Source organism: Physeter macrocephalus, chromosome 17 (genome assembly GCF_002837175.3).
Source record: "Physeter macrocephalus isolate SW-GA chromosome 17, ASM283717v5, whole genome shotgun sequence".
Classification (NCBI taxonomy): domain Eukaryota; kingdom Metazoa; phylum Chordata; class Mammalia; order Artiodactyla; family Physeteridae; genus Physeter; species Physeter macrocephalus.
Window position 1 is genome coordinate 14,969,557 of NC_041230.1, and position 16,442 is coordinate 14,985,998.

The 16,442-nt window shown below is 46.0% G+C and overlaps 1 protein-coding gene across 2 annotated transcripts in view; it reads right to left on the reverse strand.

The window, feature by feature from the left end:
- Positions 1-2,169: 2,169 nt before the first annotated feature.
- Positions 2,170-16,442, reverse strand: part of TDRD12 (tudor domain containing 12) — an 80,569-nt gene continuing 66,296 nt past the window's right edge. For both annotated transcript variants that reach the window (XM_028477880.2, XM_028477883.2), the window contains 10 exons: positions 14,323-14,510; positions 13,365-13,575; positions 12,082-12,174; positions 10,045-10,217; positions 4,466-4,575; positions 3,326-3,386; positions 3,127-3,240; positions 2,887-3,040; positions 2,728-2,802; positions 2,170-2,280 (listed from right to left, as the gene is read on the reverse strand). In XM_028477880.2, coding sequence (XP_028333681.1) covers positions 2,275-2,280; positions 2,728-2,802; positions 2,887-3,040; positions 3,127-3,240; positions 3,326-3,386; positions 4,466-4,575; positions 10,045-10,217; positions 12,082-12,174; positions 13,365-13,575; positions 14,323-14,510 — 1,185 coding nt within the window. In that variant the 3' untranslated portion in view covers positions 2,170-2,274. The remainder of the gene's footprint in view (positions 2,281-2,727; positions 2,803-2,886; positions 3,041-3,126; positions 3,241-3,325; positions 3,387-4,465; positions 4,576-10,044; positions 10,218-12,081; positions 12,175-13,364; positions 13,576-14,322; positions 14,511-16,442) is intronic.

Genomic DNA, 16,442 nt, shown 5'->3' on the forward strand with positions numbered 1-16,442 from the left:
ATCACAGGTTCCCTGACAGCCTTTACTCGCATTTCGGTCAAACCAGAAAGTGTGGTGTATAAAATTCTATTTTGCATTTGGCACTCATGGATTTTCCTGACAAAATACGGTCTAAAAAAATGGAAAAAAGTAACATTTCTGTGAAAACCCTGAAATTTTATTGATATACTGCAGAAGACATTCACACCAAAATTTACTAAGTATGTGAGCAATTTTAGAAGCATAGAGACGCAAGTACTTTTACCATGCGTTTCAGAAATTTCCCCAAAACGAGAAATCAGTACATATTAATAGTAGAGAACAAAAAAAGCAATTAGTAATTGTTTACATTTCACAAGCCAGTGTCCTATGTCTTACAAAATGTTATTCAGAACTTCAAATAACAGAAAATGTCTGAAAAAAGAAACTGAAATTTAAACATGTACCTTCCTCTGCCCAATACTTTCATTTAGCTGTTAGTGAACCACACGAGAGAATCAGTATTATGTCTTCTCTGAGAGCAGGACCCCACCATTTGTACGTGGGCAACACATTTGTGCAGCTCTACTGCTTGCTATTATTGTGTGCTGTTTTACGAAAGAGACAATACAACCGAGCACATGCTGCAGGTGGCTAACAATCTCAAGGAAAGCCAGTGCAGTTCAGGAGGCCTGGCTGCCGACCCAAAGCCCTTCCCAGTGGAAGCAAAGTACGCCAGATGAGGACATTAAAAGAGTTTTGCAGAATCAGAACCTTTGCCAGCAAAGACACCAGAACGTCACACTTCCCAAAGAGCCTGCCCTATTTAGCCAAGAAAAAGGAAAATCACTCCCCGTACACTTCATGTGCCAATCGGACACCCGCCAGTTAACCCACGGGAGTCACGGCGGCAGCAAGGATGCGCTCCCGGCAGCTGTCCAGGCTGGATGCCGCGTCCTCCCACCAGAGGACAGCGGCCTGACCCCGCCCAGCAGCGCTCCGGGCCCCCGAGGCCAGGTGAGGCCCCACAAGGAGCTGAACATCTTATTTTACAGATGAGGAAACTGACAGCCAGAGGGTGATCCACACCTGCTCACGGGACACGACAGCTTGACGACAGAGAGTTAAACCTCTCGTTTAATACCTGGGACATACCTGGTGGTTTATACCTGGGACATACACAAACTTGGGCACCTGTGCTTTCTGATGTGTAAAAAGAAGAAGGATCTTGCGGGCAGTGCCAACAGCCTACAAATGCTCTTTTCCTCTTCTAGGCAAAGCCGCCAGACCCACGCTGAAGCAGCGCACAGGGTGTACACTTCCCAATAGCTCGCCTGTCTAACTTTTCCAGTTACCATGAAAAGTCAGGCTCTTAAGCGGTAATGACAATACACATTTCTTGATAACCTCGTGGCCTTATTAAGGCACCGCAGGCTCATCCCGGGACGGCGTCATGAATGTTTTCAGGGCTCACCACATCCAGGTATTCTGAGGGTTACCTCCAGGCACCCCACATGACCTTTTCAGTTTCCACTGGAGAGAAACCTGTGTCCTACTTGTCCAGGACTCTGCAGGTTCCAAGGGTTCTTCGGCAGCACTAGCTTTACCTCCAGAAAGCCCTGGGTCAGGCTGCTATTGCTGAGGCAACCCCATTCTCATCCTCGGACTATCTCTTCACAAGAAGTAAACTTACCCTGGGTAGCTATCACTATCTAAAGAACACGAGGAGCATTAGTACACAGACAGTTAACACTGAATCTCAACTAACTCATGGCTGAAAAGGTCTGTTAAGCAGTGCGGGGTACGAATTTTAAGAAATCTCAATTTATATGCACAAGAGAAGGTTTTAAGAATGTACCAAACACAGGTCTAAATGAAAAACGAACTCCAGATGGTACAGTTCATTACCCGAACGCCACGGCGGGCGTCACTCAACCTCAGTGCTGAGGTGGGCTTCACACCAGAGGCGACGGGCAGGACAGCCCAGCACTCGCTGTGTCTCTGCTTCCACCTTCCTTCCAGAGTCTCATCATCGGCCCATTTTTCAATCAATTAAGAATTTCTCACCGTTACTGATCCCAGTGTCACAAGGTGGCACTTAGTTATACTTGATCCTTGAAGTGACAAAAGGTCTGAACGTGACTGCCTGTCTTCTCAGCTCTCGGTCACGTAGCAACATCCATTTCTGTTCAGAGTCCTCTGGCCGCTGTGCAGGATTTATTTCACATTCTCATTCACTCTCACTTTCATCTTCATCTGAAGCTTTGTCACTGGTCTCAACCAACTCTACCACTTTGCAGGACGGGTTTTTAGAATTTACAGCTAAGAGAGATATTATTAAAAATATGTTACTAATTATAGATTAATTAGCAAATCTCCCCCACCCCTCATCCCCCCCATTATTTTGGTCATTGCAGAAAAAGTCCCTTGGGTTCTAGCTCTATATTTTGGGACCTATTTTATATTTTCATTATTTTAAGCAAGAAGCAAGCAGGTAAAATTTGCCTGCTTATGAATAAATTATTTTCCTAGGAGAAATATTTGTAGAAGTGTTATAAGGAGGTATGTTTATAACCAAGAGTTGATACTTCCTCAAAGCAGAACATTTAGCACCAAGATCAACCACGAGGAGAAAACTAATACCTAAGGGCTCTACATTAAGACCCATCTCCACAAAGGCCACATTCCTGAAGTCAGCTGAGTGACTGCATCCACCGCCATGGTGCCCAGGACCTACGACTCTCCAAGGGATGGGTGCCCCCCGCTTACCCTGGAGAAGTGGCTATCCTCCTTATCCTCGTCACATTCTTCCCAGTGATCAAAATCAAAAGCCACGTTAGGATTCTGTTCAATAAAACAGTTTATGTTAAGTGAGAGAATAAAACATGCTCAGCGTATTAAGCCCAAGCACAGCTGATTTCAACTCACCCTCTGTCTGAGTAAGCCACACCAAGACTCCTTTTTCTCTTTCGAAAGAGTGATTATTGGTTCATCATTTTTCACTATGCATTTGCAATCATCTTTTATTATGTTGGCCTGCAGCTCCAAATCAGCCAAGTAAAATTTCTCTCCCACCCAGGCACTAGATTTACAAAAAGAAATGAGGTCAGCCTTTTAAAATGTTAGAAATTATTTCTCTTTTACTTTATAAGCTATCCATCTACCCACCTGAAAACAACTCTATCTCTAAAGTATTTACATTTGTAATCTTTTACATTCCTTATTCTTATCTTCAATATGACCACATCCTCTTTTTGGAACCATTTTATTTGTGGGTGGAAGCTAGAAGAAAGTGAAGAGGATTATACACTCATCTCTGTTTATTCACTAGGCAAGGAAGGAAAGCAGACCCCAACAATGAGCATACCTTTTCAGAGGCTCTGTAGTTTTGTTAATGGAAGCATCTCCAGTGTTCTCAGGTAAAGTTTCTGTACAAGAAGTCAAATTTTCCTATAGGTTATTTATATGTGACTCCATTATATATGTACTTTTTTGCATTTTATGCAACTTTTAGTTGAGGAACTACTCACTGAGACTATAAGAGTATAAACTTCATAGTAACCAATTGCAAAGAATAATTTTTAAAAATTAAAATGCAGATCGCTTAGTATAACTAATAAAACAAATATCAGACTAAGAAAACAAATATTTGCCTTGTTAAATATTATGATTAAACAATTGGGAAAGTAAACTCTCTGAAAAGCAACCACATATAATTATTGGCCATATGATACAAATGCTCCAGTGTCTCTGCTATCTTAACCTGCTTGGGCCCCACTAACGATGACTTCCAGAACAGTAGCCAGTACACACAAGGAACCACTGCTGAACATAACATTTCCTAAAACAATGCAATTTAAATTCTCAATCTGAAACATCTGAAGCTTCCAAAGGCTTGAGCAAAAATGTTTCTCAGCAGCTTTGTTAACAGTAGTCAAAAACTGAAAACAATCAACGTCTTGTAACAGGGGAACAGCTAAATAAACTGTAGTATATGCATATCACGGAATACAACTCAGCAATAAAAAAGCACCACTGCTGCTTGCAATAATCTAGGTGAATTTCACAAGCATAAAGTTGAGTGAAAGAAGACAAAAGAGTGTATACCATGTGCTTCCAATTCAGCAACACTGATGGTCACAGACGTCAGAACAGGGGTTACAGGGGAGGGTTACAGACAGGGTATGTGTGTAAGGGAGACCACTGGGGTTCTGGAAATGTTCGACAGCTTGATCTGGGCGTGGGTAATGGTAATACACACAGGAAAAATTCTGATGAGCTGTACACTTAAGATCTTTGCACTTTTACTGGATGAGCATTATACTTCAAATAACAAAAAAGAAAAAAGTTACCAAAAAAATTGGAAGCCGTACTGTCAAAAATAGGAAGTTAGGTAATATCAGTTTATGTCAGCTTCTCTCTAATTCATCTAAAAGTGGAAAGCCTAAACACTGGAAAATTTCCAAGCATTAATGATTTTAAGTTAACCGGCTTTTACATAACCAACCATGTGTTGGGTTTTCTGAGTTTGTCTGGGAGTCAGCACCTCTCTCTGAGCCCTTGTCCTCTTGATGTGTGCTCTGCAGACAAGCATCATCTTCTGTGGAAGAAGGCATCCTGGGTAGAAGAGGCAGAGGTTAACTGTGAGACGAGGAGACAGGCAAAATCTGGCTCCCTACAGGGACTTCCCAGCAAGAAGAGCGAGGCAGGCCAGCAACACACGTCTGTGAAGTACCTCCTACCACAAGTCAGACCCGCACAGAGCTTACGGCTCCTTTACAGATGACGGGCAGGTCAGTCAGCTCTGGGCACTACTGCGCCCCTGGCATCGGGTGCAGAGTAGCTGATCGACACACACATATCATCCGATAAAGGCAGGAACTCATTTACCGAAATAAAATTCTTTTCAAATCACTTAGAGGATAGTATGCACTGCTACCCACTTCAAAGAGGATAACACAAGCCATCTCCTTTCCTCTCCTGCCCTAGCTTCCCAGAGACACCCTCTTACCAGTCTGGATCTACTGCTAGAAGCATTCTTTGCATGAAAAGGCAAATACTGCCATCTGTATCTATCTAAAACACACACAGACACACACGCAAGTTTAAACACATGGGAACCTACTACATTCACTTTTCTACCCCTTATTTTATTGTACTTAAAGTGGAGATTATTCCATATCAGTATATAGAGGGCTATCTCATTCTTGTAAAACTTTTTAATTGTGCTTTTCTTTTGGTTGTTTGAACAGGTAACCATATGCATGTGGTTCAATATTTTAAAATAAATAGGAAGGTCTACACAGTGAAAAATCTACCTCTCACCTGTTCCCCAGCCACCAATTTCCTTCCTCATGGGTGACAACGTAATTCATTTTTTGTGCATCCTTTTTGAGATAATTCAAGCCTAAAGGAGTAAACCTATACAAACACATGTACACACACACAGACACACGCACACACACCCCCACCCGTGGTTAGGGAGTGTGCATGTGTGTCTCCAAGGGGACGACTGACTGACACCCATGAAGCCTGTGGCGTGGAGGGCAGTGTCCCATGTTCCAACCACCCAGGCAGGGACCCCCTCCTCAGGCCTTGTCCTCCTCACCGCTGTGCAGCCCCAGACGCCCTGCTGCCCACCCTCTTCCTCCACCACAGCTCTGATCTCCCCTTGACCCTCATATCTCCTGGGGTCCTGTGCCTTCCACCTCTCACACTTACACAAGCTCCGACTCTCCCAGCAAACCAGAGCCTCCCCAGCCGCTTTCCTGAGCTTACACCTTCACTAACCTGAAACTCATGTCCCAACCCACTCAGTGTCTCCTCCTCTCCGAGCTGGCTGCTCTCAGTCATGAGTGCTCAGAACTATGCAATCACACTCCCCTGGGTCTGCCAAGCACTCGCCCTATGGCTTCCAGATCTTCAAGTGCCCAAACTCTGTCCTCTTTCCCAGTCTGCTGTGAGAATGGTGCCATTCTCCTCATTTCTGATCCAGAGAACCATCACAGCTCCCCAACCCACCTCCCCAAATGGAGTCCCTTCTTGGAGGCAGGCTCCCTCCGGAGATTTCGAGGCCTCTGCACGTCCCTCTGCCTGTGATTACCACCGAGAGGCGCAGCGCTCCTGTGCAACCGCAGAATCACGTGTGCGAAGGGACTGAGCAGAGCCCTTTGTGCAGAGCTGGGGCTCAACAGCAGTTGCGGTGTTTCCTCTAAGTGATCGATCTGTCTTGATTAAATCTACTGAACTGTAGTAGTGTCTTCATTTTTAAAAGAATATCTTAAAAGTAAGTATGGAGCAATTTTTGTTTCCTGAAAGTGTGTGCAGAAAACAAAATATACCCTAATTCCACAGCTACCCAATTTTATTAAGATAGAAAACTCTACAAACTTAAGACGATTTTAATCTTTGCCATGTTCTTTGAAATTCTCCTACTCTCAGCAGTAATTCAGAAACCCTTCAAGGTCTCCAATGGTCACAGCATTAAATCCACTGGTCAGTTCTCAGTCCTCATTTCATTTGGCCTCGCAGCACCTGGCAGCTCACGGCTCCCTGCTCCGTGAAACCCTCCCCTCACCCGCTGTCCTGGATGCCCTCCCCGCCCCCCCAGCTCCAGGCGGCTGCCTCTCAGGCTCCTCCCCCACGTCCCCACTGCCTGCCACCTCTCAACATTAGAGCCCCAGGGCCCAGTCCTTCAGGGCCTTGCCCAGCATCCTGGCTCTCAACACCAGGATCTGCTGGCCAGGCCCCCTGAGACCACATGCCCACTACACTTACATTCAGAAACCCGCTGCTTCTCACCACCTCCACAAAACCACCCTAGTCTGAGCCGCTGTCATCCTGTCCTGAACTCTGGGCACAGACTTTGTCCCCCGCTCGAGTCTGTTCTCAACACAGTAGCCCAGAATGTTCTGATTAAGCCATTCCTCTGCTGAAAACTCTCTCATGGTTCCATCTCCTCCTCCAAGGAGCCCACCCTTGCGATGGCCACAGGGTCCAACAAGATCTGACCTTCACACCTAGATTCTCCCCTTGTCTGCTGCTCTGGTCACCGCACCTTCCTCTCTGTTCCTGGAACCAGGGAACAGCCAAGCCTTCCCCCTGCTCACGTGGGTGCACGCCTCGGAAGCCGCCTGGGTCAGGCCTCACCTCTTGGGTCTTTGCTCACCGTCTCCGACCCCAGACTACCCTGTCTTCCCGTCTGTGTTAATCTGCTCCATCTCACATACCACCACATTATCCACTGTGTATTTCTGTAACCTGTTTATCATTTGTCTCCACTGAAATGTGAGCTGGCCCTTCATCTGTTTTGTTCACTACTGTATCCCCAGTAGACAATCAATAAATATTTGCTGAACAAATGAACAAATTTTAAAATTTCAACTTTACCTATTGGCAACTTCAGTTAAAAGTATTTATCTATTAATTAGGTCAACTGAAACAAAGTTAGACTGAACAAAATATTCCAGCATCCAAAACACACACAGAGCAAAATGGCAGACTAGGAAGCTCCAGGTTCCCATTTCCCCATAGACACACTGAAAGAACCACCAGAAGCTGTCTGAACCACCTTCCTGTTCCCCCACCCCCCCACCCCCCAAACCAGAGAGGGCAGAAGCAGACTTCGTGTGTGAATTATTGTGTAGTCCATTCTAAGCCATCTGGGGGATACCTGAGGGGCTATAATGCAAGATGCTCATCTCTGTTTCACGGAACTCAGAACACAGGCAGGAAAGCTGTGGGCACTGCTCAGAAAAGGCCACTACAGACCCATGGACACCTGAGGCAAGGTACGACGCAAGGAGACACACAACAGACCATCGAAGCCCTGGAGAAGCTAGGGGGAGGCTCACTGGAAATTAGGACATTCGAAAGGGGACTGAGAAAGCCATGTGCAGCCGAGGCAAGACACACGCTCAGAAAAGTCCTGAGAGGACCCTAAGCTTTCACTTCAGGCTGATTTCTAGCCAAGGACGTGGAGAAAACAGGAACCTTGTACACTCCTGGTGGGAACATAACACACAGCTGTTGTGGAAACAGTTTGGCAGTTCAAAAAATTAAACGTGGAATTGCCATATGATCCCGAAATTCCAAAAGAGCCGAAAGCAGGAATTTAAACAGATATCTGTACACCAATGTTCACAGCAGCACTATTCACAACAGCCAAATATCCACTACAGATGAATGGATAAACAAAATGCAGTATATCCATACAACGGAGTATTTTTCAGCCTTAAAAGGACGGAAATTCTGATACCTGCTACAACATGGATGAACCTTGAAAACATTATGCTAAGTGAAACAAGCCAGACACAGAAGGACAAATATTGTATGACTCCATTTTTATGAGGTACCCAGAACAGGTAAATTAATGGAAACAGAAAGTTTGCCCCGTTTTCTACTAGGTGTCTGGGGCCGAGGGAATGGGAGAATGGGCATTACGGTTTAATGGGTAGAGTTTCTGTTGGGATGATGAAAACTTCTGGAGAATGTGGTGACAGTTACACAACGTGAACGTACTTACTGCCACTGAATTGTATACTTAAAAAACTGTTACTGTGATAGATTTTATGTGTATTTTACCACACTTTGAAAAAAACAAAACTGAGAAATTCTGTTATGTATATTTTAACACAACTTTTAAAAATGCAATTTAAAAAATTACCGTTAATTTTGCTAGCTATGATAACAGCACTTCAGTCAAGTTGTGGGTTTTTTTTTGTTTTGTTTTTGTTTTTGTTTTTTTGCGGTACGCGGGCCTCTCACTGTTGTGGCCTCTCCCGTTGCGGAGCGCAGGCTCCGGACGCGCAGGCTCAGCGGCCATGGCTCACGGGCCCAGCCGCTCCGCGGCATGTGGGAACCTCCCGGACCGGGGCACGAACCCGTGTCCCCTGCATCGGCAGGCAGACTCTCAACCACTGCGCCACCAGGGGAGCCCCAGTCAAGTTTTTTAAAGCCGTTTGTTGCTCCACATCCTTGCCAACACTTGGTATTTCCTTTCTCTCATTTCTTGTGGCTATGAAGTGGTATTGCTCAATGTGGTTTTAATTTACATTTCCCTGATGAGTAATGAGTCTGAGCACCTTTTCGTACATTAATTATTGGACAATTAATGAAATGGACACTGTGAAGTGTCTGTTCAAATCTTCTGCCCCATTTTCTACTAGGTGTCTGCTATTTCTTCCTGACCGAAAGAGCTCTTGATGCGAGTCCTTTGGTGGATGCACATGCTGGGTCCATCCTCCCCGCTGGAGGTGGCCAGTGTACTTTCTCAGAGACTTCCACAGCCTCTCATATCCTGCTTGTGGATGTGAAAACCGGTACAACCAATTTGGAAAACTGTTAAGCGGTAGTCTAATTATGACTCAACAATTCCATTCCATTCGTAAGAAATGGAATACATTTGTAAGTGCACCAAAGCACATGTAGGAGAACGTTTAAAGTGCCCCTTGAAGTGGCCCAGAACTGGAAATTTCTCCCCTGGACAGAATGGGTAAATAAATTATATTCATACAATGGAATATGATGCAGCCATGAGAATCTATAGGTCTACAGCTGCATGCACAACATGGATGAATTTCACAAATAATGCTGAGTTAAAGAAACCAGATATGAAAGAGACACATTGCATGATTCCACTCAAAGTATGAACCAGGGAAGAGCCATCCATGCTGTTTTGTGTCTGGAAAGCAGCTGCCCTTGGGGAGGGAGAAGGAGGTGTCTGAGTCATGCCCTCTTTCTGATCTGGGGCTGGTCTCCGTGCTCAGAAAATCCACCAAGCCACACTTATGATACGTTTTCTTTTCTGTATGTGTGCTGTCAATAAAAAGCTAACAAAAATTCATTCTGTAAGAGATACAGATGAAATATATTTGGAATTTGTTTTATAATAGTCAAACAAAAACAAAAATGTGGGCTGGAGTTTGGATAAAATAAGACTCCCCAAGTATTGGTAATTATTGAAGCTGAGTGATGGGAACACAGAGACTCATTAAACTACGCTACTTTCAGAAAAAATGGCCATAACACTTGCGAGTTATACTGCCAGAGAACAGCTCTTCCAAAAGGAGGCAAAAATCCACTTACGGGGTCTGGCTTACGCTTTCTTCAAAAGTTGGCATTTTAGCTCCTTTGTATAATTTTTTCAGTTGTTCTACATGTTCTGAGTTATCAATGCCCATTCCCATTGACAAAATTTCAGCTCGAACATTATAATCAATGACAGAAGTTTTCAAGTTTGAAAGTTTTGTAACGTGCACCTGAATGAAAGAAAAAATATGTTTGCAGGAATTACACTTAGAACTTTAGATGAATCACAAACACTTTCACCGTGGCCTCCTGATCTCACTGTGCAATGTCTGATGCACCAGGGCATGTGCCACCACAAGGGCCTCCTCATTGGAATCTTCCAGAACCCAGCCCCGTACTGGAGAAATATGATCAGGTGTGGGGCTGGGGCCAAGATCAAGTCCTGAGGTAAAATCCCAGACAAGACCCATCGGTGATACTGTAACCACACGCACAGTTCTTAGATCTTTCTGATTCTCCCTCCTGTGCTTTCACCTCTCCTAACAAGAAGGCTCAGGGTCTTCAGATGCCCAGAAAGGGCCTACACCAAGGCCCTAAATCCTGCGTCCTGGACAGTTTCCTCCACTTGTTTTTTTCTGCAACCAAAACATTCTCATCCATTTCAGTTTACACAAAATGAAGTAAAACATGAAAATCTGCAATTGTCTGATTCCTGTTGGTGGGAGGTGTGGCCCCAGGACTTTCATGGGGGTCGGAGTAGACCAGGCTGGCGCTGGCTGGGGCGCCTCCCCAGGGAGCGCGGGAATCAGGAACGCACTCCCGTCCGGGGACAGCAGGAGAGCCTTTCTCCACTCAGCCTGCGGACGGAGCTGGTGTTCGGGGGGGAAGGCGGCAGGTGTGGGGTCTGCCTCCCCTCCAGCGTGCCATGAACACTGCTATACTTTGGAGCTGCGGAAGCATGTTTGCCAGGTGGGTTTTCTTTTTTTTGCTTCATTCTCTTAGCTATAGTTTAAAAAATCCTTGCTTAATAGTTTCCATTTTTTTCTCTGATGAAAAACCACCACAATATTGACTATTATGACATCGACTAAGACCCCCGCCCCAGACCTCTTCATTTGCCTGCACTGGTAGTCTCTACCTTCTCTTCTAAAAATCATATTCTCCTCTTACTCTTAAATCTTATACCCAAACTCTTCTTTTCCATGTTAAGGCTTTTTCACTCTTATAAAAATAACTTTCAACAAAAGTTTTTATGAACTGAATTCCTTTAAATCGTATAAATAATCATAATAATTAAGATTTAAGTCTAATAGAGCAAAACTGTGAATTGAAAAGTAGAGACCCCAGGGGGCGAGCAGAGCGGGGCCGGTGCCGGCCTCGGCAGGGACGGGCTGAGGCCCTGAGTCACATGTCCTGGCCTCGCGCTCAGTCCCATCCCCCCCCCCACAGGGTAGGAGTCTGCTCATGGATGGAATCCCAGTGCCCCGTACAGGTCCTAGCACACAGTAGGTGCTCAATAAGTATCTGGTGAATGGATGAGGTAGGAACCGTGAACATAATAAAATCTGTCTTGGAAAGCCTGAGGACCGGAATCCTCCACATTACTGACCACTTTAAGATCACTTACAACTACACCAGCACACGGCTGTGCTTCTGCAGGGCAGTTACTGTCCCAGGGCTTCCCACCTGTGTGGGCAGAGGACTGTGAAAGCGGATTACCAGTGCACAGTCACCACTTGGAAAAGAATTATAAATGGTAGAGACTGTCGCGTGTACTAACAATAGTTTCATGAAGTTTCTGTCTCGGTTGTATGTGTGAGTGTGATTTACACACACACACACACACACACACACACACACACAACCTGTGAGCGCTGGGTTACAATGTAAAAGGTTCCCTTAAACCAAAAAACCCATGACCACATTCATGACCCAAATAACATGGAAAAAGCTCTCCTTTACACAGAGCCCTTATCAAATAAGCCTCCGTTTACGTGAGGCAAATAGTTATTCAAGCAACAGGTTAGAATAATTTGGATAATTTTAGGGGCCCATTCTAACACACGTTTCTTTTCAAGAAAACTGCATACTTACCATTGGATCAATCCAAACCGTATTTCCCAAAGCCAACGTCACTTTTGCATCATGCAGTTTCCCATTAATTTTATGATGAATGTACCTAGTAACCTGAAAAGAAGAAACCACTTAAGTAATTTATCTGAAGCTTTAAAAAAATACTTTATTCTGTATGTGCTCTATAGTTTTGCAAGAAGCTTTTTCATGCCTTTCATCTGAGCCGCACGACCCCCCCACGAGGCAGGCTACGGAGGCCACCACACCCCTTCACCAACAAGGTAACCATCAGTGGAGACCAATGAGGACAGGTGCAGAGGGGAGTCCCCAGCACAGGTGTGCCAGCGGCTCCAGAGGACGAGGTCACACGCCGGGCCTGCTCAGCAGCAGGGACACTGGGGTTGAGGGGCCCCGGTCCCCACCAACGGTGGAACTCTCTCTCCTCGCTCTCTCACTGAGCTGCCAAAGAAACAAACACCCATCCTTAAAGACAGGTTGACAGCTGACAGAGGGGCTGGGGGACACGCACCCACGCTGGGAGCCGCGCGGTGTGAGGAGCCCCCGGCACAGACCTGTGCACCTGTCCTCAGTCAACCCGACTGCTGATGACCCACGCTCCTTGCTTTGCCAACTGCAATGGCTTCTTTCATACCCTGTTAGTCAGACTGTGTGAAATTCAGCCCCCCTTTGAAGAATCAGGAGCCTCGTTATGAACAGGATTTACTGCTCTGGTGACGCCCCTGCCGCGCCGAGGGCTGGGCCTCTCCGCCCACCTGAGACGGCATGTGCTCCATGTCTTGGTACAGGGCGGCTTCTTCGCCTTCACAGTGCCGTATCCGCTCTACTCGGTAACGTTCTAGTTACCCATTCTGAAGGACCTAGAGGGAATGTCCCCTCCTTTGGAAGCTTTTCTGGACTCTCTCTCTCTTTCCTTGCCCATCTTCCCAAGCCCAGCGGAATTACCTGGTCCCTCCGAGAGTGTCCATCACCTATGCGCCCCCGTGACACGGGTATCCACTTTTCTAAGTGCGTACAACTGTTTGTTCTCTTTAAGTAACAGCCAGTTTATTTTTAGCACAGGGCATATTCTACACCCGAAGTGACGACCATGGCCAATCACGCCCGGCCTCTCTGAGGGCTCAGAGCTAGCTACACAGAGCGCTGTAAGTCCATTCCTGCCCAGAGACATGAAGCAGGTAACCCAAACCCAATACTCCAAATTCAAATACACCTCGATTCTGTGTATATTCTGGGTTAAATATATTCTGAAAGTCAACAAAATATAAAAAGCCAAAACAACTCACCTTTGGATTCCATTCCATTTCATTGTCCGCGGGTTTCACTCTACAAACGATAAACTCCACAGCTTGCGGGGGCAGAGTGTGGAAACTTTCTGGGAGGTGAAGCAACTGGCCTCTTGTGATGAGTTCGGTCCTGCCTTCATCTACGAACTTCACGAGGACCTTATCCAGGGCCCACGTGTCCTCCTTCTGGCTCATCTCCAACACCTGAACCCTACAGGACAACAGTGGCCTCAGTCTAACCCAGAGACCCAAAGGGAAATAATCGTCGCCTCGGCTTCCTCGTTAGAAGCAAACCACACAAAAGTTCCCTAAACTGCAGGGCTTTACTCCATACTAGAAATAAAATAACTGGAGTCATCAAGAGCACTTAGCCATGATTTATTTAATTCAAGTATACCTATGTATAAAAAATAGTGCAGTGCTTTGAATAAAGGAAATTCCTTTATCTGACAACACAAGAAAAATTAACATAGCAAATTAAATGTTCCAAGGTTCCCAATCTGGGCCATCACCAAGCGGGGACGGGTGGGGCATTCGAGGGCCATCGGTGCAAACAGGCACACGAGGCAGGATGGAACGCTGACAGTGCCACTTCTTGAGCTGACCTAGCTAACTTACATAACCTCACCAGGGCTCAGTCTGCTTATCTGTAAAATGGGAACTGTGCCCACTTTATGGGAATTTTGTTAAGAATTAAGTGAGTCGATGACCGTCCATGTATAAATGTCACACTGTCAATCCACGCTCTGTGCTCAGCAGCCCCAGGGCAGATGAGCCTCGAGAGTACAGCTGAGCCGGACTAGGGTGGACACGAGCCCACCACCGCCCTCCTGGGAGGCAGCCAGGCCCAGTGTGTGTACGCCGGTCACATGGACAGAGATGAAAACAGGGATTCAACACCACCTAAAGTTACCTTATGCTTCACAACTTTTAGAGATGAAATAAAGAGACATTTTACCTGTGAAAAACTACTTTTTCTGCTAATCCATATAATCCAAATTTCTCCACCTTTTCAACAGTTGTTTTATTACTGGAATCTTCAAAATACTCTTTCATTTCAGCAGTAAGAGTTGCATAAAGATCCACATGTTTATCAACTATACGACCAAAGTAATTTGTTGCATTCAAAACATAAAAGGGTATTATCTGAAACAAAAACAGTAAACATATCCAGAAAACAAACTCACTCTAACTCATTGTAAAGCAACTGTACTCCAATAAAGATGTTTAAAAAATAAAATAGAATAAAATAAAATCCCTTCAAAAAAAAAAAAAAACCACAGGGCTTCCCTGGTGGCACGCAGTGGTTGAGAATCTGCCTGCCGATGCAGGGGACACGGGTTCGAGCCCTGGTCTGGGAAGATCCCACATGCCGCGGAGCAACTAGGCCCATGAGCCACAGCTACTGAGCCTGTGCGTCTGGAGCCTGTGCTCTGCAACGAGAGGCCATGATAGTGAGAGGCCCACGCACCGCGATGAAGAGTGGCCCCCGCTCGCTGCAACTAGAGAAAGCCCTCGCACAGAAACGAAGACCCAACACAGCCAAAAATAAATAAATAAATTAATTAATTTTTTTAAAACCCAAAAAACAAAAACCTCACTCTGAAGCAAAGAGGTATCTGCAGAAGTCAAGCACCTGACCAAAGAGCCCAAAGCACACAAAAGGGATTTAAAAATAAACTAGGAAACTGACCAAAAAACAAAATAAAAACCTTAGCATACACACAAATAATTATAGCTTCACTTTAATGAAGGGGTTTGGGTAAACGTTAGTTTAAAGCTTTATTATTAGTAAGTGTTCCTTTGTTTACTTTTTAACTGCACTTTATAAAAATCCTTAAAAAAAACAGCCTCCTTGTCTCTTGAGCCCTTTCTGAAGTATTTTAGTAAGAGCCTGCTGTGTATGAGGCACAGGGAACACAGAGAGGAAGCATGTCCTACAGGGACCCTAATCAACCATGGGTGGACAGATGTGCCACAGCTGGTGTGTGGTCAAGAAGACAACTCTTCACAGGCAAGCGTACGCAGGGTTACTGGCACGTGTTGGGGTGTCGGCGTGCACAGGTATGCAAGAGTATGGAGGAGGCATTCCAGACGGGGGGCAAACAGTAAGCATTAGGGCGGGGAGCCCTGGCTACAGAGCAGGAGTGAGCAGATGGCAGGAGTGAACAGTGGTTATTTGGTGGGGTGGCAGAGAGGGCAGTGCCATCTGGGAGGCAAGGCAGGCAAGGGAGAGGTCACCCCTTGTGACCAAAAGGTGCTGGATCTCACAGGGCTGACAGCCTGTGGCTCTCCTCTGTGCTCGCCCCCCCACCAGCTTCATTGCCTGCACCCTTCACACTCGCCATAAGCCTTGTCCTACTCCACAAACATTCCACGTAACTCCTACCTCAGGGCCTTTGCACTTGCTGCTTCCTCTGCCTGGAATATTCTTCCCTAGATAGTCTCATGGCTGGATTCTTTTTATCATTTGGCCCTCAGGGCAGCTGACCCCTCCCCAGAGGGCCCCTCCCTGCCTCTAATTTCCAAAGGGCCCCGTGTCCCCCAGCACACACCACAGAACTTCACTGCATTTCCTCCTCTCCGCAGCACTGTCACCATCTTACTCACTGCTGACCATCCCCACTGGAAGGTGAGCCGGGAGAAGACAAGTAGCACGCCTATCATGGTTCCCAACCCAGCCATCCTCCAGCCCATGGAGAACCTGCCTCAGTGAACCCCCAGTGCTCTGTCAAGCCGGCCCTCATCTCGGGCAGGGAATTCAGTATTCCTTCTAGCCTGGCAGATGGCCTCTCCCAAGGAGTCTTCTCCCCTATGGTTTAGGGGCCCCAACAACCTGGCATCCCAGACAGAAGCCCACTGGGTGACAGGAGTCAGTGGACAGGAGGTGCAGGGGATGGGAAAAACTCTCACTACAATGTTATGAGAGCTTGGCAGAATATAACATACACTCCAACTGCAAATAAATTTTTTGAAAGATGCACAAAGAAAAGTAACAGAGAAAATATACTAAGATGCCGATGGTGACTGTTTTAGGATAACAGGAATAACGGGAGAGTTCCTTTCCCCCCACATTTC